This window comes from Gadus morhua, chromosome 4 (assembly GCF_902167405.1).
Source record: "Gadus morhua chromosome 4, gadMor3.0, whole genome shotgun sequence".
NCBI classification, from domain to species: Eukaryota; Metazoa; Chordata; class Actinopteri; order Gadiformes; family Gadidae; genus Gadus; species Gadus morhua.
The window spans coordinates 3648302-3673040 of record NC_044051.1 but is presented as its reverse complement, the minus strand read 5'-3'; the positions used below and the strand labels follow the sequence as shown (position 1 = coordinate 3673040).

The following is a 24739-nucleotide window of genomic DNA, read 5'->3' as shown; positions in this document are numbered from 1 at the left end:
GAAACCCAGACCGCCCCGGACGAAACCCAGACCGCCCCGGACCAGGGCCAGACCGTACCGGACGAAACCCAGACCGCCCCGGACCAGGGCCAGACCGCCCCGGACGAAGACCAGACCGCCGATGAACCTGGTGAGTTCGCGCATTGTTGTTTTTACCTGCTTGCGTGTGTGTGTGTGTGTTTACCTGCTTGCGTGTGTGTGTGTGTGTGTAGTTGCTTGCCTGTGTGTGCATGTGTGCGTGTGTGCATGTGCATGTGTGTGTGCATGCGTGTAAGTGTGTGTGCGTGTTATACGTCAGAATAATCACAAAACATTGACTGAGCGACTCTCCACTCAGCGTCACTAAAACAGACCCCATAGCAGCAACAAACACACAGCAGCCACTATGGTCGTCACTAAACACAGTTCTGTCGTTCATTTCTGACAGAACCCCAACACCAGGGAGAAGGCTCAGGCCCTTTGGTGGCCTGGCTGCCTCAGACCGCAGACGGGCCCCCCAGGAAGGACCTGGCCCAGGTCGTGGGGAACCTGAAGGTCCGTGTGAAGGGAGTCAGGAAGCTGAGGGCGAAAGCAGAAACCATGGACCCAGGCCAGACCCCCCAGGACCCAAACCAGCTCCCCAATGTGCCTGGTGAGCTGGCTGCATTGTGTTTACCTGCTTGTGTGTGTGTTTACCTGCTTGTGTGTGTGAGTTGACCTGCTCGTGTGTGTGTTTACCTGCTTATGTGTGTGTGTTTACCTGCTTGTGTGGGTGTTTACCTGCTTGTGTGTGTGTGTGTTTACCTGCTTGTGTGTGTGCCTACCTGCTTGTGTGTGTGTTTACCTGCTTGTGCGTGTGTTTACCTGCTTGTGTGTGTGTTTACCTGCTTGTGTGTGTGTGTTTACCTGCTTGTGTGTGTGTTTACCTGCTTGTGTGTGTGTTTACCTGCTTGTGTGTGTGTGTTTACCTGCTTGTGTGTGTGTGTTTACCTGCTTGTGTGTGTGTGTTTACCTGCTTGTGTGTGTGTTTACCAGACAGCCCCCCCACAAAGCCCCTGGCCCAGGTCATGGGGAACCTGAGGTTCGGGCTGAAGGGCTTCAAAAAGCTGAGGGTTAAACCAGCATCCACCTCCCGGCTTGATGAGGAGAAGCCTTTGGGCCAACCTTCAGGCCGGAGCCCCTTGCCTGGCCAGACCGCCCCGGACCCAAGCCAGACCGCACCGGACCCAAGCCAGATCCCAGAGGAACCTGGTGAGTTTGCGCATTGTTGTTTTTACCTGTTTGTCTGTGTGTCTACCTGCTTGCGTCTGTGTGTGTGTGTGTGTGTGTGTGTGTGTGTGTGTGTGTGTGTGTGTGTGTGTGTGTGTGTGTGTGTGTGTGTGTGGGGCTGTTGTAGGTGTGTGTGTGTAGCTGCTTGTATGTGTGTGTGTAGCTGCTTGTATGTGTGTGCGCGCAACTGCTTGTGTGTGCGAACATGTGTGTGCGTTTGCACGCGTGTGTGTGCATGTGTGCGTGTGCATGTGTGCGTGCGTGCGTGCAAGTGTGTGTGCGTGTTATACGTCAGAATAATCACAAAACACTGACTGAGCGACTCTCACACTCAGCGTCACTAACACAGACCCCATAGCAGCAACAAACACACAGCAGCCACTATGGTCGTCACTAAACACAGTTCTGTCGTTCATTTCTGACAGAACCCCAACACCAGGGAGAAGGCTCAGGCCCTTTCGTGGCCTGGCTGCATCAGACCGCAGACGGGCCCCCCAGGAAGGACCTGGCCCAGGTAGTGGGGAACCTTAAGGTCCGGGTGAAGGGGGTCAGGAAGCTGAGGGCGAAAAGAGAAACCATGGACCCAGGCCAGACCCCCCAGGACCCAAACCAGCTCCCCAATGTGCCTGGTGAGCTGGCTGCATTGTGTTTACCTGCTTGTGTGTGTTTAACTGCTTGTGTGTGTGTTTACCTGCTTGTGTGTGTTTACCTGCTTGTGTGTGTTTACCTGCTTGTGTGTGTTTACCTGCTTGTGTGTGCGTTTACCTGCTTGTGTGTGTTTACCTGCTTGTGTGTGTGTGTTTACCTGCTTGTGTGTGTGTGTTTACCTGCTTGTGTGTGTGTGTTTACCTGCTTGTGTGTGTGTTTACCAGACAGCCCCCCCACAAAGGCCCTGGCCCAGGTCATGGGGAACCTCAGGTTCCGGGTGAAGGGCCTCAAAAAGAAGAGGGTTCAAGCACCAACCACCTCCCGGCTCGATGAGGAGAAGCCTTTGGGCCACCCATCAGGCCGGAGGCCCTTCCCTGGCCAGACCGCCCAGGACCCAAGCCAGTCCGCCCCGGACCCAAGCCAGACCGCCCCGGACCTAAGCCAGATCCCCGAGGAACCTGGTGAGTTCGCTGCATTGTTGTTTTTACCTGCTTGTGTGTGTGTTTACCTGTGTGTGTCTACCTGCTTGTGTGTGTGTGTGTGTGTGTGTGTGTGTGTCTACCTGCTTGTGTGTGTGTGTGTCTACCTGCTTGTGTGTGTGTGTGTGTGTGTGTGTGTGTGTGTGTGTGTGTGTGTGTGTGTGTGTGTGTGTGTGTTTGTGTGTGTGTGTGTGTGTGTGTGTGTGTGTGTGTGTGTGTGTGTGTGTGTGTGTGTGTGTGGTGTGCATTTATCCTTTGAGTTTTATACGTCACCATAATCAGGAAACATTGACTGAGCGACTCTCTCACCGTCTCTGACAGCAGACAGGGCCCCGACAAAGGACCTGTCGAGGAACATGAGGGTCCGGGGGAGGGCACCAAGAAAGAAGAGGGTCAAAACTGATACCACCGCCCTGACGGAGCAGGAGGAGGAGAAGCCTTTGGGCCGCCCTTCACGCCAGAACCCCTTTAGGCGCATCAAGATGGCCTGGGCCGACCCAAAGGCCGTCATCACCACCGTCGCCCCCCCGAACACCCCTGAGCATCAGAATCTGGTCATCGAGGCCGAGGAGGAGGGGGAAGCCACAGCTCAGGCTGAGGGGACGGGCCTCAGGCCCCGGGTCAACAAGTGGCTGAACCGTAGAATGAAGGAAATGTCCACATTCGCGGCCCGGTTCCAGTGTGGGTTGTGTGTGCACTAAGAAAAAAAAAAGAGAGAAAAGAAAATAGCATATAAAAACAAAAAAAAAACAACTGCAAAATAAAATGGCGCCATTGTACAGACAAAGTATGCACGTCAAACATCTGATGGTGCCCGACCAAGTCCACATCGATGTGAAGTCACACAGGAGGGAAACCCCAGCTTTGTCTAAGCCCGGATGAATTTAAACAAAGTATTGAAACATCTGATGGGACTCAACCAAGTCCTCATCGATGTTGCTTCACACTGAGGTGTGTCCTACTTTGTTTAAATTCACCTACGCTAGGACAAAGCTGGGGTTTCACTCCAGTGGGATGTCACATCGATGTGGACCTGGGCTGGACTTATCCGATGTTTGACGTCCATACTTTGTCTGGGCCCAGGTGAATTTAAACAAAGTATGTACGTCAAACAACTGAAGTGACCCGACCAGGTCGACATCGATGTGACGTCCCACAGGAGTGAAACCCCAGCTTTGTCTGAGCCCGGGTGAATTTAAACAAAGCAGTCAAACATCTGATGGGACTCAACCAAGTCCTCATCGGTGTTACATCACACTGAGGTGTGTAATACTTTGTTTAAATTCACCTGCGCTTGGACCCAGCTGCGGCTTCTCTCCAGTGTGATGTCACATCGACGTGGACTTGGTCGGGTCCCATCCGGTGTTGGACGTACATACTTTGTTTCAATTCGCCTGGGCCCAACTGCAATTCATGTATAAAAAAACAAATAAAAATGTTTGCCGAAATCTTCGTCCTCCTGTCTGTTTATAGATATATATACTCAATGGCAGACACACACTCTTTGACACACACGTGTGTGAGCGTGCACACACGCAACAACAGCAGGTGGTGGAAGAAGAACCCGAAAGCCATACTTGAGTAAAAGTACAGATATTTTCCAAGAAAAGGGCCCTGGTAGAAGTAAAAGGCCCCCAATAGAATATGACTTGAGTGAAAGTCTTCCACTATCTGATATTAATTGCACTTAAGTATCAAAGGTAATTTTCTGATATTATATGTACTTGAGCATGGAAATTAAAAGTACAAGTAAATACTGTTAATAAAAAAAGCTAATCAAATTTGTTTTCCCATTTGAGATTTATTGGAACTTATAAAATAAAATCAATTTCCTCACCTTCCTTCTCACGCACACGCACACATACACACGCACATACACATGCACACGCACACACACACGCGCGCACACACACACACACACACACACACACACACAGACAAGAAAGAGAACAGAGGGAGAGACAGACAGACAGGAGAGAGAGAGAGAGAGAGAGAGAGAGAGAGAGAGAGAGAGAGACAGAGACAGAGACAGAGACAAAGAGTAGGCACAGCGATTGTCACCGCATTGTCTGTGTCGTTTCACGTCGTATTCACCTCTGTGTGAAATGGAAAAATGACTCAAGCAAACTTCACACAAAACTTTACCAGACTCGCCTTGCACTCGTTTCACCCAGGGAAAGATAGTTGTCTAGTCTTTATTGTAGCTGCATTCCTGTTCTTAGCCGTACGAGCCGTGCTTTCCTCCGTCTCGTGCTGCATGCAGTTTGACTTGAGTTGCACTTTTTCTTGTTGGTGGACGTGCCCTTAACCTGCGTCCGCGTCGCAGTTTGATTGACATGATCAAACAGCCCGCCCCGCCCCCTGATGAAGCCCTCACCGCTGTCGCCGCACACAGCTATTTGATAAACACCAGATTATTAAACACGCCTTTCAAAAAAAGAAAAAAATAGAGTCTTACTGTCAATAACAATGCGGGACAACGTCTCAATTTGCGGGACGTGTAAAAAGTAATGAAAATGCGCGACTGTCCCCTCCAGCACAAAGCGGGACATCTGGTCACCCTACCCCATTTATGTCCATAAACGTGTGACTGATCCCTATCAATCAGGGATGAATATAATGGAGGAGCCATAGTGGTTTTTTATGTTGGTCCAACAATTTTTTTTCTCCAATACCCTCCCTTCTTCCAACCTGTCTTGTTCAAGTGCACGAATGCTGGGAGGAACAGTCGGAAGAAATTGGATAAACCTGATAGAAGTAACTTGACAAACATGACGGAATGGCGAAATAATACATTATACATATAAGTTTTGGCCCAAAAATATTGTTTCCACCAGTCTTCTCCAAAATGACAATTCCACACTTTCTCAGTTGAAATAGGTTAAGCTTTAACGGTTTTGAAACTATATAAAAACAAATCAGTGCTTATGGTATATAACTCATATGCAATGTAGTCAGCAATAGATGGATTTGATAATATTATGTCAGATAACTGACATAAGCATTGGATTTGAACAAAATTGAGCTTCAGAATCTCAGTTCGAAGAACTTTGCATTGCATTCATGTCTTGAGAGCAGATGAAGGGATGTCCACGAACCACCAGAGGGCAGCAAACCCATTAGAGCTCAGCTCTTTCAGAATGAAATATGATCACATGAACACTTCTGTGCATTCAATGTACATTACCTTATATGTATGGATATATTCACAACTGTTGATTATTTTTGGTTTAATGTTTAGATTAACATCAAATAATAATCGAATCATCAAGTCATTATCAAAAGAAACGCTCCAGTGGCGCAATCGGTCAGCGCGCGGTACTTATAAGACACTGACCTGCACCAACTCATGCCGAGGTTGTGAGTTCGAGCCTCACCTAGAGCAAGCATTAGCTAAGCATTACTATTATTGAAGATAGTTTAGGATTTTTGGACTTCTTCTGTAAACTAACAATCTGTTTACACAAGCAAATTAGGTGAAAAAAAAAAGGTGATCTTGTACTCATGCACGAGGCCGGTGTTGGACCAGTTAGCGTCACAATGCTTCATGGGGAATTCCTGCTGTGTAAAACGAACCAAATCTGTGCACACGGATTGCGAATCAGAGGGAACAGATTTACAAAACTGTGCACCAGATTTACACACCAAAGTATTGTTTGTACCGTGTGACCCCAGAGGGGTTACGCACATTTATGTTTATTGATGTTAATATTCAGAAAAACATTTCAAATAGGACATTTTATCTTACTAAAGCCTCCTTAGTTAACTCTATGCAAGATCTTTAAAGTAATTTCCTTTCATGGTTTATCAAGCTTAATTTTTCCGAAGCCCAATACAATACAGCATTTGGAGTAGAGTGTACATTTAAATCAACAAAACAGCCATGTACAAAATGTACGTCCATGGGTCCAGATGCATGTATTCCAAATATAGATCCAGATAACAACTGGTCATCCCAACAACAAACGTTTCATCAGTAATATGAAAACACCCCCAGACTCAACGCGAGGTTCCACAGCCCAGCTGGTGGTGGGCAGAGAGGGCTGAGAGATGAACAACCAAGAGAGACCTGCTGCACCATTAACTGATTCTAACTGCGCATGTATTTATGCATGCACTGTGTGTGTGCATCTCCTAAACTTGGAGGATTTCTACTCAAGTCACGGGAAGAATCAGAACACTCAATTTGATCCACTGGGTGGTTTATTAGGATTTTGTTTAATACAAATAATAAATTGTACTTTACATGTGCACACAAGGTGACTAAAATAATAGAAGCACCAGAAATTACAAATGATAAACAGGACAGGTGTGCACGTTACTTTAATAACTGAACATGTTCTGCTGCTGTTCGCAACCAAACACAAGGAATCAATATTCAGTCTAACCTCTTGATCCCGAAAAGACCCGTATCCGGGCAAAGTCTCTCCCCAGCCCAATAGCAAAGACCCTTGAAGGCCTTGAAACACATGAAGAGCAGACACACCCCTAAAAAGATTAGATTCTCCACTTTTTGTCTATCATAACCTTTGTTCACCATGCAAAAGACAATTCCAATCCCCAACAATATAAACGCATGTACCAAAAGGTTATGTATTTCATAACTGCACATGCACAGCAATTGCGATCTTTCATCATTTGCGATCATTTGATCTTCACAAACCATCTATCATATGAAACCTGAGGCTCCACTGATTTCCACACTCCTTCCCATATCACTCTTTGACGAACACCTTAAATGGAAAATCCAGTGTCTTTGCACCATTTTGCAAATAAACATGGTGTTTACAATCAATGCACACTAGGAAAGAGGGTTTTAGAGGAAATAGGTTAATTGCCTTGAATCAGAACACACATTCTTAATCTGTGTTCCATAGTGCAAGTCTGGCTTGTTGTCATATATTCACCCTGACCTTTCAATAGAACTGCCAAAATAGTACAATGGATTCTCAAGATAGCTACCTGTTAGTGTCTAATCAAGCCTATATTGTAAATGTTGCCTTGGTTTGCATTGGATTGATTGAATCATTTGGGGATTATTTTCTATCAGATGTTGTGCTACGGCCCTTTAGTATAGGGCTACTAGCTGATAATGAACTCAGTGGTATTCAGTCTAAAACCTGACATTTATTTAGAAATTATTATTAATTATTAGAAATTAAATCTTCCACTTAGGCTATGTTGTGGCTTTTTTTACTCTAATCACGTGTTATCCAAATGTCTAAAACATCTTGCATAACAATCTCACAGGTGTTATCTTTCTTTTGGTACCAATATTACAGATTATAGCCCTTGCAGTTGTAGAGATATACACTCTATTTACTTTGAATATGTTATTATCAGGAAAATAAACAGAAATAGGGCAAGGATAAAGCAGTAAATGTCATTCACATGAACTCCATTAGCTTTTCCCATAGACGTAGTAAATCTGGTTTAAATGAGGGTCAATGTAGGGCTTATCGAAAGTAAAACTGATTAAAGAACCCATTAGCATAAAAAGGTTTATAGTAAAAAAAGAAATACTGTAGTATACTGTAGTTGAAAAAGATGCATACTAAATAAATCAAATTGAAAATATATCTTTGTAACCTCGGCTTAGTCAGTTAACCATATGGAAGACCTTAAAAGAAAATTATTATTGTTTCATTTACTACCCATTTCATTTGACCGCTGACTGTTGGAATACAGAGAAGGCATATATATAAACTACCAAGAGATACTACCATAACTTGTCGCTATATTTTGATGATATATTATAATTAATATGCACATGTCTTTGCAATTTAGATATGCATGTTTTTTAATGTGGCGTGTCTGTATTATATATGCATGCATTTAAGGTTTTGTGTGTGTTTGTGTGTGTGTGTGTCTGCGTGTACTAGTGTGTGTGTGTGTGTGTGTGTGTGTGTGTGTGTGTGTGTGTGTGTGTGTGTGTGTGTGTGTGTGTGTGTGTGTGCGTGCGTGTGTGCGTTTGTGTGTGTGTGTGCTGTCAGATCCGTCAATTCTACCACCACCTGAAAGGAGGTGCCAGTGAAACCTGTATCCAGTAACGGTTGTAACAGGCTGGTGAGGAGACTCGCTTAGCCCCTAACTACCTTGCATCAGACGCCTACCCCACTTACATTGGTGCCCTACCCCTGGGCATAACCCACAGCCAGGGATGTGGCGTGCCGATCGCGTCTGTTATGATTGCTCTCCTCTGGGATCCATGCACTTGGTGAATTTGCTGAGATTGTTTTAAGAGTTTGGAAATGACTAACTCCCGGGATACGTTTGATTTCTTTGTTCTAGCTAACCTCTTAGATCCACGATGCCTATACTAGAACAGTTGGTTCGTTCACTGAAGCTCTAACCTACCCTCCTCTTTAGCAGATCCTTGGAATGATTGAAAAGGAATGGTTTGAATATAGTTTTATTTGCAGGATTAATATCCGGGACATTGCAGCAAGCGATAAAGGCCATCAAAAAAGTATGATAATACATATAATGTAGTGACCAATAAAATGCCGTCAGTGACACTTCTAAATAAGTGACATAAAATACATCTGGAACACATCTGGGTGGGTTTGTCTATAAATCTGATTTAATCTACAATAATTTAGATACCTGATTTTTACCTCTCTACACTACATCCAACACTTCCCTCAGCTGTGTGAAGATGGAGAGCCGCGCTGGTATGGGATGCTCCAGTGTCGACAGAGGGAGAGAGAGGGGTTCTCTATCTCTCCTCGGGCACGGAGGGTCGGTCTCGTCAAACGGTCCCACAGCCAGGAAGGTCTCATCAGATGGTCCCACAGCCAGTAGCCTTCACAGCCCTGTTGGGCTATGGCAGAGATCTCCCCTTGCACCGGGAGGGTAAGGCTGCAGGTATCTGTAGAGTGTTGGAGAGAGGATGTCCTAATATTTCTAAGTCCAAAAGTCTGTTGATCGCAAAGGGCCCAGGGCTCTCCTGCATAGAGCCCCCGTCGGGTTGATCTCTCGTTGTCTCTGCGTCTTCCAGCCCTTTTTATAGAAGTTTTACCTCTGTTACCTCCCCTTTCTCTTATCTATCCTATGCAGCTGGCCTGCATCAGGTCACTGTGACCTTGGTACCTTTCTAACTCGCATGGAAGGGATACTCTCAGGCACGTGCTCTGCCTTCAGATTGTTCTTACTTGTTCCACAAATTATACTAATAAGTCAAATACACCATATAATGATAAACAATACACCAATACAACATATCATATGTGTAAGATCATAAAATGTCAAACAATACAACAATACAACATGTCATAAGTGTAGGACAACACAATTTTACCAACAAGTGCTTTCATCTTTTTAAGTGCTTCCTTCCATAATCGATTATGTCAAAACAACATGATAAATCCTATAATGAATGATAGATATAAAAAAAGAAGATAGATTTATGATGATACTAAAACAAAGAAAATGATAGATTTATGATGATACTAAAACATGATATATGATTCTATGATTTTTAACTGATACATGAATAAAACCGATACGTAAAACTGATACATAAGTAATACTGACATAAGTAAATCCATGCCTCTTTAACATCCTTCAGCCCCTGCTGGTAAAACCCCCACATCCCCCTAGGCCTTGGTAATTCCCCAACAGCCCATGCCTCCCCAGCCCTTATCCGCCCACAGACATCTCCACCTCCGCCCTGTCTCCTGGACTCCAAGCAATCGACCTTACTTGACAGTGCGCGCGTACATGTATATGTTTGACTACAACTAACACAGCTTCACTGAGGAATCATACCCACACATTCCAAACGCAGGATAGAGTTCCTCTGTGAATGTGGACTGGAAGGTGTGGATGTGTTTCAGTGTGTCTGAGGAATCTTCCCCATCTGGGGACACTCTGTAGAAGGACAGAGTGCCAGCAGGCCGGTCCAGATACACTCCTACTCTGGTGGAGCCATCGGGGCGGATATATGTGCGTGTCTTATTGTTGTGACAGGCGGTGTAACGATCTCTCCGACAATAAAGACACCAGGCCTGGTTGTGCCGTGCAAGACCCCCTTCATTTCCTTTCCTTGGGATTCCTCTGTATGTCACTCCTATCTCAACACTTCTTTCCCACTCTACCTCCCAGTAACAGCGGCCAGTCAGACCCTCTCTACACAACACCTGGTGCAAGGAGTCGAATTTCTTTGGGTGATCAAAATACGAACGATTCCTTTTATCCATTGTCACCGTTCTGTTGTACTGAGACAAAGAGAGTTCTTTGTGGGCTGTGTATCCATCCAGTGTAAGTCTACGGCCATCTGAAGGAACAAGACATAATTAGGCAGCTGAACCATACAAAAAACACTAATAAGATAATTTATCAAATATTAGTCAATTCAATAATATGGAAGATGAGATGAGGAATGAGATGAGATTAAAAAGTTGAAAGAATACCTACATCTCTTTAGAGCTGACTCCAGGTCAGGCACTCTATCCATGCTCCTGTTCAGTGTGTGAATCAGCCTGTCCAGGTTGTCTATGTAGGACGTTATCATTGACGGACAGTGGATCTCCACCGTCGTCCAGTCCCTGGTGTCTGGAGGATTATTCAGGGATCTCAACGTCTGGAGGAAGTGGAGGGGGTCTTCAATGTGTGAGAGCTGCTTCACCTCTGACCTTATATCTTCTATTTCCTGCTCCAGCTCTTTGACTAGGCCTGAAACTTGTTCTTCTGTGGATTTTAGTTTCTCTTTAACCATCTGGTCTAGGTTTTCCAGGCCATCTACAATGCAGTCCTTCAGGGCATTGAGGGCCTGGACACCAGGGGCGATCTCACTGGCCGCGTCTGCTTTGCAGCGTTCCTCTCTATCCTTGATCTCCTCAATCTTTCGTTGTCTCTCCTGGATCGTCTGCTGAACTTCAGACTCGATCTCGCCCAGCTGGGCCATCTTCACTTCATATTCCTCCTTCAGAGGTACAACAGGATGGGACTTGTGGTCCGTCACCGTGCATAACTGACACACACACACCTGTTCAGTCTGGCAGAAGAGCTCCAGAGGTTGGTTGTGTTTCTTACACATCTTCTCTTCCAGACGGTCCATAGGCTCGACCAGCTCATGGCGCTTCAAAACTGTGACTCTCTGATGTGGCTCCAGGTGGGTTTGGCAGTATGAGATAAAACACACTAGGCAGGACTTCACGGCCTTCAGCTGGGTCCCAGTACAGATGTCACAGGGAACTTCAGGTTCAACACAAGGCTGCTCTTTTACTCTTACAGACCTTCTAAACTGATCAACCATCTCTGATAAGAGGGTATTGTCCTGTATATCAGGTCGTGTGTGAAAGAGCTCGTTGCAAACTGGACATTTGTACTGGTCTTTGTCATCCCAGAACTTTGTAATACAGGTTCTGCAGAAGTTGTGTCCACATGGTGTGGAGACTGGGCTGTTGAACACATCCAGACAGATGGGACATGAGAAGTTCTCTTCAGACCCGGAAGTGGTAGCAGAGACCATTCCTAGAAAGCATTGGTTTTATTAAGTTAGAAAACCCATTAAAAACAATATTATGCATGTATGTTCATATATTTGTGTTGTTTCAAACATAAATCTTCACCAAAAAGGCCGGAACAACATGAAACTCAGCACAGGACAACTTTTTGAGTATTATGGGCTCACATTATAATCTTTTCAGGCTTTCGGACTGTTTTGTTTCAATCAAGTTGATCAACTTCCCCAGAAAGAGATAACTGCCTCAATGCTGCGTTACTTTGCTTTAGATTTTAGATGAATTGTGAAAATGATGGGGAAATAAAAAAAGGTTACGGCAAATAATGAATATAAATATAAAAAGGTTTGTTCTGCAAAAGTAATATGGGGAGTCATTCCAACTGAAGTGCCGTTCCTTTAGGCCTGTGAACCGGACCAATCTGAGTGCTAGTTTTTAATTGGCTCTGCCATAAGCGTCAGCTACTCCTGTTCAGATAGATTTACAGCAGACCTAGTGCGGGTCGGGCCAATCAAAACCGTCAACCAAATATGGAGCGGGTTTAATGCGATGACTCAAATTAGAGTCTATTTTCTCTTTTGGAAAGTCTCTTACCGCCCCTCAGTGTGTCGGCCAGTTCCTGCTGGTTCATCTCCATCAGGCAGAGCTTTGTGATGTCCACCACTCCCTCTATGGCGCGCCTCTTCTGCTCCTCCATCTTACCATCCACCTCCTCCTCCTCCCTCTCACTCTCTGAGCATTGTGGGTAGTGTAGGAAGAGATCCTTGGAGAGCTTCTTCAGCTCCTTGTCTAGAAAAGCGTGTGTGTGCTCCTCAGCCCTCTGGAACAGAACAAACATCAAGGAGAACTTTACTCTGAAGTAACCAAGGACGTCAGAAGCATCTGTCTTAGATTCACGTCCTGCTGGTCAATAGAGGGAAGCCTGGAGACTATTAGCACCACAAGAGATAATTTCTAATGTCCATGTCGAACTAAAGTCAGATGTCTTGGTGGACATTTACACACCTTGATCCGGTCTGCTTGATGCTGCTCTGCAGACTGAGCACTGGTATCCTTTGACCTCTCCTGGAGTGGTCTTTTGAGAACACGCACATGCACACGCACACGCACACGCACACACACACACACACACACACACACACACACACACACACACACACATACACTCTGTATGTTGTATTTTCCTTAACTTATACACATCAGTAGAGTCTGAAACAACCAAGTGGTCTGTTTTTGTCTGTAGACAGGTATTTTTGTCTGTTTGAAACTCTACTCTACCTCTCCTCTCCGGAGGGGCGTCCATCTTTAAATTCAGAAGGACCACTCTTAGCCGAGTCACTCTGCATGGAGACACAGCTGGGACCAGGGGTATCTGCTATCTCCATTTCTGCTATCTCCCCTTCTGCTATCTCCACTTCGACTTTTCTAGAAAAACAAATAACATCTGGAACAGGACTACAAGATCTACCATTTCGGCATCATCATCACACAAGCACATCGCAAGACCACACAAAGTCTGGTAATTTGCCTTAATCACGGTATGCTTAACAATGTTTGCTGCTTAATACAAGGAAAAAAAACTTGCATTTTCCATGACTTATCGAGAAGAATAGCCCCTCTTTTAAACAGGGCTCTACAATGTAAGCATTTCACCCGTTTTTGCAACTAAAAAATGTGTAAATGCACAGAAAATGTGTTTGTTAATATGTTTTAACTTCACACAATCCATCCCAGGTTGCTATAATAACTTTCTGCACAGTGCATTCCTGGATGGCACTAATTTGTAAATTAATACATGATTTTTCTTGCTTACATGAGTGAGCTGACCTGGGTACCACGAATCAATTCATTAGCATAGCCGCATCAACCTGTTCGCCACATTTAGGGGATCAGTGAATGATCAACTGGAGAATGGAAAAAACGTTTTGAGCTTAAAGGGACTCTTACCTTTGTTGCATTTTTACACTTTTTTTGGATAAGGTTAAATTGGTATTAATAAGGTAATAACACTCTAATATGCAAGACAGACCCACCAGGAGTAAAAACAAACAATTATTTTACTCTCATAATATTTAGTGAAAACTTCAACCAATAAAATTCTTCGGACCGAATGACCTTATTGGCCGACAGACCTGTCTGTTTGCTGCATGGATATATAAGGTTTTCCGTCTGCTTCTTGTGGCGCATTCGGGCCCGCGTCATCAAGGCGCGTCCTCAACTAGAGGGTTTGTTTTGATTCCACGGCAGACAGTAGCGAGTAGCGACCGTAGCGACTGACGATGGCAGACCAAAGTGGTCCACGGCGTACTGAAACTGCACCATTCAGTCTGATTAGGGGACTCATCTCGGACTCAGACTCACAGAGTTACCCTCCTCTGGAGCCTCAGGAAGACCTCCAGACTGTTGGCCACCAACTGCACCATTCAGTCCGACAAGGGGACCCGATTCGGCCTCAGAAGCCAAGTGGTCCCGCTCCCCTGGATGATTCTCAGGACCTCCAGACCGTTGGCAACCAACCGCACCACTCAGTCCGATTAGGGGACCCGTTTCAGACTCAGACGCGACGTTGTCCCGCTACTCTGGAGCTCCAGGAAGACCTCAAGACCGTTGGCAACCAAACGCCACACTCAGTCCGATTACAGTACCCATTTCGGACTCAGACGCGACGTTGTCCCGCTACTCTGGAGCTCCAGGAAGACCTCCAGACCGTTGGCAACCAACCGCCACACTCAGTCCGATTACGGGACCCATTTCGGACTCAGACGCGACGTTGTCCCGCTACTCTGGAGCTCCAGGAAGACCTCCAGACCGTTGGCAACCAACCGCCACACTCAGTCCGATTACGGGACCCATTTCGGGCTCAGACGCGACGTTGTCCCGCTAATCTGGAGCTCCAGGAAGACCTCCAGACCGTTGGCAAACAACCGCACTATTCAGTCAGATTAGGGGACCCATTTCGGCCTCAGACGCTACGTTGTCCCGCTACTCTGTTTGTAATGCTCATACACGTTTCTATATTATGACCCCTGGGAGTCTAAACATAACCCATGGGAGTCTAAACATAACCCATGGGAGTCTAGAACTTTTGTACTGTAGCGACCCTGGGACAGTTAAATAGTTTGTGTGTTATGTGTTACATTATATTTCGTTGTCCGTTATGCCAGTTGTTCTGTGTGCATGTATTGTAATGTTCTTCTTGTCAATCAGCGTGGGGGCGAATCATTAGGTCAGCTGGGGGAGGGCCTTGGAAGAACACGAGGGTGGGGGGCTGCACGCGAGTGAGACCGTGTTGGGGGTTGCCGGGGTAACCGGGGTTTGTTTTGTGTCGGTTTTCTGCCGTTGGTTACAATGTTACGGGTTTCAGTGACCTGGTTTTGGTTCATTAAAACTACCTTCAACTACTAATGACTCGACATCATTATGTCACCGGCGAGGTCGTTACAGTACTCGTTAAAAAATAACGCTTAGTTTTGTACTCTAAAAAATAACGCTTAGGGGGTGGGGCATTGGAGGAAGGCGGGATGATTTGAATGTGCTGTAATTCTCAAATGCAACAAAGGTAAGAGTCCCTTTAAAGTGTAATTCCGGCGAAAATTTTACCCAGGGTCTTTTTCGGCATGAAAACCGATCAAATAAGCCGTGCAGACCTTTTTTCTCACTGATCTACCAGTATAGCTTGCCCGGAGCAACGTTAACAGCCCAAATGGCTTACAGTGCATCGGCTATGGGGCTGTGTGCTGAACGCTTCCAAACCTTCTTTTTTGAACCACTAATATTGCTCAAAACAGTGCCAAACCTCTGCAGTAGCATGACTAGGTTCCCTGCACATAAAACGAAGCACCAACAACGTAGCTAGCGAACCCAGAGTTGGAAGGGGGTACACTTGAATATTACCTCCCACTTCCCCACTCCCCTCGAATCAGAACATAGCTAAGATTTTGTGGACCAGCGGACGAGCAGCTCCGGCGGGGGGAGCTCGGCGGCAGCCCGGCAGCTCAGCTCCGGGAGTGCAACCCCTTTCTCGGCCGGACTACCGCCGAGCTCCCCCCGCCGGACTGCCACTGTCGAAGCCGTCCGGCCGCTCCAGCGGTGTACTCCGGGAGCTAAACTGCCGCCAAAGCTTTCCGGCTGCTCCGGCGTGATGTTAGATATAATATTATATAAATACCCATAGGTAATATTATTATTATTATTATTATATTATATTATATAGATATAGAGCTCCAGGAGTCCGAAAACAGCAACAATCCCTTCTCCTCCATGCTGTGGTTCAGTCTGACAGCTCATTGGTCAATGGGCAGCAGCTCATTTGCATTAAAGCTACAGACACCAGAAAAACGCTTTCTGAAGGGAATGAAACAGAGGGGAATAGCGGTAGGCAAGATTTTTTTCCTAAAAGCTATTTCCAGCAAACAGCTTCAAAAACATACTTTCTGGAATTCAAATACTATGTTTACTTGTTGGGAAAACACCATAATATGTCTCCTTTAAAAAGACTGTTTTAAAAGACTTACCAACTGTCCCCCTACCACCAGTAGGTCGATTATCGAATGCAATGCAAAAGGAAGGCAAAAATCACATACACTTTGTTGTTTGTGGCAGTTTGGTCAAATATAAGTTAATAATAGTGTGTAAAAAGTTTGGAATAGTTTGTAAAAACTATCCTGCTATACTAAAAAGTCCCAGCAGCTTTCTCAGCAGCACTTAAATCCCGCGATATCACGTGAGTCACGCGAGATCTCACACGGAGCATGACTCACATGTGCTTCTTCACTCACATGTGCAGTGCATCTTCCGGCAACAACCTGTCACGCGAGATTGTAGCCACATTTCCGAGAAAAAATATTTTGTCTGTAACTTACATGTGCAACTCCTTTCCTTTCCGTGTCAACACTCGTTAGATATTGTTCATAAATTTAAGTTATATAAATTATAAATTCCAAAACTTTACTCCTTGAACCAAACTCCGGTACATTCGGTAATCGACTTGCATGGACTTCCATTAAACATGGACCTACCGGTAAGGCAAAGACTTGTAAAACAGTCTTTTTAAATAAACTCTAGTCTAGCTAAATTGTTGCTTCGTTTTTTAGTCTGCATTTTGGCGCATGCAGCAGCACCTACCATTGTTCTTCCTGTTTTGATGATTGACACCAACACAATGTTGTTCATTTAAACTATGTGTAACATTTAAGGTAATACACAGGGCAGTGTTACATCAACTACAAGTTAGTGGCCAGAACTGTGTCCTGAAAAGTAGGCACCTTAATCTCCTGTTACTGAATTCCTGTATTTTTCGACACCACAATATCACAAAGGCAAGAGCATGTAAGCCATTTTTCCGCTATCGTCCAGCCCTTATGTGGAAATTAGGATTTGCGGATGTCGACTGTTGAATCTGCTCACCTTTTCTTAGAAGGTTGGGGATTTCCATCTTTGGATTCCGGATGTTGAGCCATGGACAAGTCAGTCTCCATGGAGACACAGCTGGGTCCAGGGCAGTCTGCTCTCTCCTGCTGGACGATTCTAGAAAAACAAGAAACAGGATTCATGGACGTTTGATGGATGCTGTATTTTATAATCTCTGATCAATCCTTACCTATTCTCAGTAGACTGATTTCCATCATTAACCTCGAGGGGTAAATCTGTAGAGCAGTCACTCTTCATGGAGACACAGCTAGGTCCAGGGGAGTCTGCTCTCTCCTGCTGCTCTGGGCTTCAACACAACACAACACAACCCACACACAGCTGTTACTCTAGTTAGACTATGTTAGACTAATGATGCAGTCATGATGTATCACTGCTGAGCTCTGAGAGGGACACCAGTCACAGACAGTGAGATCCTCTTCTTACCTCTTAGCTTGGCTCTGGCGGCCATGTTCCCCAGACAGAGTGGTTATAGAGGTAGGACCCCCCACCTCTCTCTCCTCATCCATAGTAGACTTGAGACCTGGACACAAACACAACTCATCCATCACAAAACACATTTAAATTTTTTAATTTAGCTGTTTATTTAGAGAGTATATCATAGACCATCAATATGAACCCCACAACATAACCACAGTGACCTCAATACAGTATAGGGCTGTCAAAATTGCTCAAAAATGACATTCGAATGTTCGTTTGGAAAAAAATCACGAATTCGAACTATTCGAATATCTGGTTGCCTATTTTACGCAGTTGCCGTCAATATGTCAATAATGCGACAAAACCAGTGCTTAATTTGAGGGGGAGCAAGGGGGAGCGCGCTCCGGAAGCTCTGACGTGCACTCCGCCAGCTCCGCCACGAGCAGTATAAAAAAAAAAATGCGTTGCGTAGCGGTTATCAATGAAGTACGACATAACATTGTGTGGGGAATAGGTACTTTGGCGCCCCGTGCTGCAGGCGTACAAATTAAGCACTGGACAAAACCATGGTTCAAATTAGTGGGATATATATATATATCCTATAAACAGCCCAGTAACGTGGAGGCCTAATCATGAAAAGCCACAACTTTGTATCGCTTGCATTTCACCACCACACCTGCAAGCTTCTGAATGTTACAAAGTATGCTAGTGGTAACGTTCCTTGCTTTGCTTACCATTTATCGAGAAGGCCTATTAAAATCGATAAAGAAAAAAATGCATGTCGCCTACGTCTTTCACCATGCCAGCGAAAGGGCCAGCACTACGCACCGTTCGGATTCATGAAAAAAAAGCTGTCTCGGACTTTGCCGAGAACATTGCGTTATAGCAGCTTTCACCAGCCAGACTACTAGCTCCCTGAGCTCTACTTCGGATGCTTATTGAATGGCATAGCCGAGCTGGAATACCTATATCGAAGTACGGAAACCCCGAGGGGATAAAATACATTCGCGCTTCACAATACTAGTCTGTTCCACTTGTACCGCGGGAGTGTTTTTTCACATTCGAATATTATGAGGGACATCGCGAACAGACAGAGGCTCATTCACAAAGCAGATAGAGGCGCTTGTACCGCGGGAGTGTTTTTTCACATTCGAATATTAACTTTCACGTTCGAATTCGCGTTTTTGGATACATTTCGAACGAATATTCGAACTTCGAATATTCGTTGACAGCCCTAATACAGTACAGATGTGGACAGCAATTGAGAAGATTAAACAACTTGGAGACTGTAACTGTGCTTAAACTAATACAATTGACTTGAACTCATCGTAGTATAATTAAAAGTGATTGTGTTTGAGTCAGTTTCCCACTGGAACAAAGTCTGAATTCTGTCACTTTACTGAACCACTGATTCCATATAAATAAACTAGTGAAGCACAACGCATCGATATGGTATCCTCTTATTATCATGATATGATCCTTTATCTAGCATCACGAGGAGGCGTGGCCAATGGGTCTCTTTCTCTCCCTCTATGGCTCCAGCTTTGGTTTAAACCAGAGTCTAGACACGCAGGAACCCCCCTGGGAAAGTGGTACAGTCCTGCAACATGTTACTAGGAGGATTTATAAAACTATAAATCCCCAGTTGCTACGCACAAATATTTAACTTAACTATAAATATCATCGACTTTGCTCAGTTTTACACACTGTGTACTGGTAAACCAGCTCTAGATAAGGGCAAGTGCAGCCTTCCATACAGTGGCAATACAATGTGCTTCTCATAAATAAAGCAAAAGGATAGTAGGTTATTTTAGATTCCCAAGAACTTTTAGATTTCCACATGAACGGTCGCTATCAGGAACGCGCATAAGTGTGAGCATCATCACTGGCGAGCCGTCTCGTTATCACCAGGACTAGAGCTGGCTCGGTCGCGAACGAATCTTTAAGACGAATGAACCGAACTGGTTCCTCTCTCGTTCGTCTCGTTCGTTCTCAGACTCGACTCCTCCCAGACCCACTAGTCGCTGACTCGCTGACAGGTCGTTCACTCACTGTGAGTGGTGAGGAGGGACCAACTGAGAGACGTCACGACTCACGAGAGCCAGCCAATCGTATGCTGTTCTAGGACTGAGTCTAGGACGCTCTCGTAGAATTTTAGCCAATGAGAGACAGAAATCAACCGGATCTTGGGGAAAAAACTAATGGGCTTAGTGAGTGAGCTATCTATTATTCACATTGGCCATCTGTTGCATGGACGTATATAAGGGATACATTGTACATATTTATGATTCGAAATTCATCCCAGCCTTTATACCACTTTTTTCACAACCTACCAGCTCTCGTTGTGAAGACTAGTCACGCGCCATTCGTTTCAATGGGATTCGCGACGGGATACTTTCAACGTAAAGTGTACATATTTATCATTTGAAATTCGTCCCAGCCTTTATACCACATATACTATAGGGTATATAGCATATAACCGCGTTGTCTAATTACAGCTTAATTCTTTTTTTAATTCATTGCATCACGGAGAGGCCGTTTCACATGTTAACAATCAGAGTGTTACAGTGTGTAAAGCCAGGCGACTGGTTCACCTCAATAGATTTGAAGGACGCCTACTTCCACGTCACAGTGATCCCCAAACATAGGAAATTCCTGCGTTAATCATTCCAGGGGTCACACTACCAGTACAACCGTCTCCCGTTCGGCTCTTCTCTAGCCCCACGTACGTTTTCCAAGTGCGTGGAGACGGCTCTCCGGCCGCTGCACGCAACAGGAACGAGAGTACTACTCTACTTGGACGATCTGCTTTTGCTGGCTCGCTCCAAGGAGGAAGCAGCTATTCAGATAAAAAAGCTGGTAATTGACCTGTCAAATTTAGGCTTCGCCATAAATTGGAAGAAAAGCTCCTCCCTCCCCCTCATAGAGTGTGATGTATTTGGGAGTAGAGCTGGATTCCGCTGTAATGAGAGCACGATTCTCACAGCAGAGGATGGAGAGTCCAGGACCGTGAATGTGCCTTGAGACCTCAGACATGCACGCACGCATGCACGCGCACACACTGACGCACACACACATGGACGCACACAAACACACACTCACACACACGCTGCTTTAGTTTTCACACAAACTTTGAGTGACTCTTGAGTCAACAGTGAAGCAAATTATTTTAGTCGATGCTACTTCTGATGACATGTTTGAATGATTTCTTCTCCACATAATGGACAACATGTCACGCAGCGTCCTGCTACGCGGTCCACTACCTCCACCTAGTGGCCACTTGGCGTCGGTGGTTCTTCTCCTTCCACACCTGTGTGCTGTCAGCTCATCACCAGTTCCTTCTTCAGTCGGAGACCTCCTGCCAGTCGGCGCCAGTTCGTCGTTACTCCTGCACAGTCAGTATCGGTCCAACTAGTATTCTCGAGCTTTCCTACAGTCTGTCCCCGTGGTAACACTCTCCTTCCTTTCTTAGTACCCTCCGGTCGCCGAACACCTGCTTGCCTGACTACCCGCCTGCTTTCGCCCTGCTTGCCCGTTATCGAACCCCTGCCTGTCGGACTCCCCTCCCGGTTCCTGATTCCCCGCCTGTTCTGACGCTCCTCCTGGTTCCTGATCCCCCGCCTGTTCTGACGTTCCTCCTGGTTCCTGATCCCCCGCCTGTTCTGACGTCCCTCCTGGTTCCCGACTCTCCGCCTGTTCTGACGCACCTCCTGGTTCCCGACTCCCCGCCTGTCTGACGCTTCTACCTTCCAATAAACCCCGTTCCCTTTACCTCGTCTCTGCCTGTGTCTGCGCTTGGGTCTCCACGTTCCGTACCCCCTAACACAACAGCATATAAGGTTTTATGAGTTTGTAGATAAGTTAAAGTCTACAAACATGGCCATTTCGCCATTTCCGCAAAAGCTAAGACAGACCAAAGGTTTACCTGGTTGAATTAAAACCTGCAGGCGTGGCTTACTTACCATTCCGCCCACTCCCAACATAAACTGAATTCTTACCTGTGTTCGGGAGATGCTTCATGAACCACCTCCAGAACGCAAGCTTGTTTACCTTGTGTCTCTGTTATAATAAACCACGTGTTGAGGATCATACCTAGCCCAAGACGACCATACCACAAAGGATCAAATTAGTTTTTCATCAACAGCAGCCACATATTGTCCCACTGCTAGTATAGTTCTAGTATAGTTCTACCGCACTCTCTATCTACCCCTCTCTCTCCCTCCCCGTCTCTCTCCCTCCCCGTCTCTCTCTCTCTCTCTACCCGTCTCTCTCTCTCTCTCTCTCCCTGTCTCTCTCTCTCCCCCCCTCTCTTTCTCTCTCTACCGTCTCTTTCTCTCTCTCCCTCCCCCCCTCTCTCTCTCTCTCCCCCTTTCTCGCTCTCCCTCTCTCTCTCTCTCTCTCTCCCTCTCTCCCCCCCTTTCTCTCTCCCCCCCCCTCTCTCTTCCTCTCTCTCTCTCTCCCCCTCTCTCTCTCTCTCTCTCTCTCTCTCTCTCTCTCTCTTCCTTCCCCTCTCCCTCTCTCTCTCTCTCTCTCTCTCTCTCTCTCTCTCTCTCTCTCTCTCTCTCTCTCTCTCTCTCTCTCTCTCTCTCTCTCTCTCTCTCTCTCTCTCCCCCCTCTCTCTCTCTCTCTCTCTCTCTCTCTCTTCCTTCCCCTCTCCCTCTCTCTCTCTCTCTCTCTCTCTCTCTCTCTCTCTCTCTCTCTCTCTCTCTCTCTCTCTCTCTCCCCCTCTCTCTCTCTCTCTCTCTCTCTCTCTCTCTCTCTCTCTCTCTCTCTCTCTCTCTCTCTCTCTCTCTCTCTCTCTCTCTCTCTCTCTCTCGAAATTGAAATTTAAATATCAGGCCATTCACAGGACTTCTGTCTCATCCTGCTCATTTTGATAATCAAGACAAAATCACTTGAGTATTGAACTCAGCGTTGAATTTACCACAGGTTAGTAGAGCAACACTAACAGTGAAACATTAACTAACGTTGTATTCTCTAAAGTGAACTCATTATTATATACCGATAACCTAAAGACAATATAAACGGTAGAAAACTGGTTGTTCATTATTATATACCAGTAACCTAAAGACTATATATAAAAGGTAGTAAACTGGTTGTTCATTACAAGGGCATAGGTTTGGTCTGAGCTTTGGTTGGGACACTACCCAGAACCCCCCCCCCCACACACACACACACACACACACACTCTGAATGAAATAACGTATGATGCACGCCTAACTTTAAAGGTCCCATGACATGCAGGTGTGGTGTGATTAGCATGTGCGTGCATGCGTGCGTGTGTCTGTTGGGTTATCTGGATTATAGGCAGTGTAGCAAGCAAGTGATAACCAGTGATAACCAGATAAGACAGTGAAAACTGCGAGCTGTTGACCATCATGGGAGAGAGGGTGATGGGGCCAAGGCCACGTCCCCTTGTCCCCACGCAAATCTACCCCCTTCATTATTATATACCAGTACCCTAAACGGTAGTAAACTGGTCGTTATTATATCTACCAGTAACCGAAAGACAATGAAAATGGTAGTGAACTGTCGGACTACCTTATTTTATCTTATCTTACCTTATCTATTCCGGGATTAAAATGTGTCCAAACGGTCTAAAGGGGATGTAGAGAAAGATCGCTCTTTATTGAGAAAGACTGAGGTTCAGATAACTCACAGTAACCACCACCCCTCTTCGTGATAGCCAATCAGAGCCTCGGATACCTCACAGGAACCCCCCCCCCTCTCGGTGATAGCCAATCACAGCCTCGGATACCTCACAGGAACCACCCCATCTCTCAGTCCGAAGGGTGTTTTCTGGTAAATCGAAAGTTTGAGAGCCTTCAGGAACACGCGCGCAAGCACACAGTGGGCCGATTCGATGACGCTGGAGAGGAAAACGCACGGCTATGGTCGTTCCAGCCTCACACAGTGCGAGGACGAGGGGAGGGAGAAACTGTCATCACATAACAACACAGAAACATGCTGGCTATATGGAGAAGGAAGAGGAAGAGATTTACAAAAGCTTGGCTTAAACCAACCCTTACTATGTTTGAGGCCTGGGTCCAAGAGATCCGATCATAGACTTGAACCAATAATAACAGATCATATTACACATTTAACAAATGTATCTTTTGTCTTTGTGTAAAACCAAAGCTATTGACCTAGTAGGTTTTGGTTTAAGGTTTCGATTAACATCAAATTATGATTAAATAATAATCAAGTCTTTCTCAAAAAAAGTGCTCCAGTGGCGCAATCGGTCAGCGCGCGGTACTTATAAGACAGTAACCTGCACAAAGACATGCCGAGGTTGTGAGTTCGAGCCTCACCTGGAGCAAGCTTTAGCATGGTTGAAAATAGTTTAGGTCTAGTGGACTTCTTCTGTAAAGTCACAATATGTTTATACGTGCAAACTATGTCTGATTTACAAAGCTTGGCTTAAACCAATCCTCACAATATTTTGTCTACATTTGATTTGAGGCTAGAGTCCAAGAGATCTGATCAAAGACCTGGCTGGAACTAATAATATCAGATCATGTCACACATTTAACATTTTCCCTTTTGTCTTTGTATAAAACCAAAGCTGTCGACCTAGTAAGTTTTGATTTATTGTGTAGATTAACATTGAATTATCTTCAAATGTAAATAAAAGCTGGGCTCCAGTGGCGCAATGGTCCGCGCGCGGTACAAAGAGAGTAACCTGCACCGATACATGCAGAGGTTGTGAGTTCAAGCCTCACCTGGAGGAATTGTAGGTATATGACTTCGATCACACAGACAATATTGCAAAATATGATCATGGAGCGTGTTATAATCTATAATTACTGTTACCCTGTGTAATGTAGTCTCTTCTGCTCCATGGCTGAGGCTTGAAGTCACAACCTCAGCATGACCCGATGCAGGTAACCGTCCCACTTTAGGAACAGCGTCAATGATGTCGTAATGAAATACATGATATAATATTATTGGTTCCAACTCTCGGACTACATTTCTGTCGATTTCTGGCAACAAATCAAACAATATTCTATTTCAGGAGGCTGCTCTTTGTCCAAGTAATCTAAATCAGTC

At 45.4% G+C, this 24739-nt stretch overlaps 2 protein-coding genes and 2 non-coding genes across 5 annotated transcripts; 3 read left to right on the top strand and 1 right to left on the bottom strand.

The window, feature by feature from the left end:
- On the top strand, positions 1 to 3076 carry LOC115543014 (titin). The gene is made up of 6 exons (XM_030355546.1): positions 1 to 130; positions 428 to 631; positions 1015 to 1230; positions 1674 to 1877; positions 2121 to 2357; positions 2697 to 3076. The coding sequence occupies exons 2-6, from the start codon at positions 580 to 582 to the stop codon at positions 3074 to 3076; spliced, it is 1089 nt and encodes a 362-aa protein (XP_030211406.1). The 5' UTR covers positions 1 to 130; positions 428 to 579.
- A 2588-nt stretch (positions 3077 to 5664) lies between these two features.
- Positions 5665 to 5760, top strand: trnai-uau (transfer RNA isoleucine (anticodon UAU)). The gene is made up of 2 exons: positions 5665 to 5702; positions 5725 to 5760. It is a non-coding gene; the product is annotated as a tRNA-Ile (tRNA).
- A 3011-nt stretch (positions 5761 to 8771) lies between these two features.
- LOC115542679 (E3 ubiquitin-protein ligase TRIM47-like) lies at positions 8772 to 12524 on the bottom strand. Of its 2 annotated transcripts, none has more exons than XM_030355045.1 (3): positions 12437 to 12524; positions 10794 to 11852; positions 8772 to 10653 (listed from the first exon to the last, which is right to left on the bottom strand). In XM_030355045.1, the coding sequence occupies exons 1-3, from the start codon at positions 12477 to 12479 to the stop codon at positions 10118 to 10120; spliced, it is 1638 nt and encodes a 545-aa protein (XP_030210905.1). In that variant the 5' UTR covers positions 12480 to 12524; the 3' UTR covers positions 8772 to 10117. The 2 variants fall into 2 exon arrangements, with proteins under 2 accessions (XP_030210905.1, XP_030210906.1); XM_030355046.1 differs by having other exon boundaries at positions 10516 to 10653; positions 10790 to 11852.
- Positions 12525 to 23912: 11388 nt separating this feature from the next.
- On the top strand, positions 23913 to 24008 carry trnai-uau (transfer RNA isoleucine (anticodon UAU)). Its single transcript has 2 exons — positions 23913 to 23950; positions 23973 to 24008. It is a non-coding gene; the product is annotated as a tRNA-Ile (tRNA).
- Positions 24009 to 24739: the final 731 nt, after the last annotated feature.

Bases quoted from the DNA above. Each gene is read 5' to 3' on its own strand.
- LOC115543014 (XM_030355546.1), top strand. From the start codon at position 580: ATGGACCCAGGCCAGACCCCCCAGGACCCAAACCAGCTCCCCAATGTG. The intron at 1,231-1,673 runs GTGAGTTTGCGC...CATTTCTGACAG, and splicing joins CCAGATCCCAGAGGAACCTG to AACCCCAACACCAGGGAGAA. The intron at 2,358-2,696 runs GTGAGTTCGCTG...CGTCTCTGACAG, and splicing joins CCAGATCCCCGAGGAACCTG to CAGACAGGGCCCCGACAAAG.
- LOC115542679 (XM_030355045.1), bottom strand. From the start codon at position 12,479: ATGGAGATGAACCAGCAGGAACTGGCCGACACACTGAGGGGCG. The intron at 11,853-12,436 runs GTAAGAGACTTT...AATGCTTTCTAG, and splicing joins GGCCGACACACTGAGGGGCG to GAATGGTCTCTGCTACCACT. The intron at 10,654-10,793 runs GTAGGTATTCTT...TTGTTCCTTCAG, and splicing joins GGAGTCAGCTCTAAAGAGAT to ATGGCCGTAGACTTACACTG.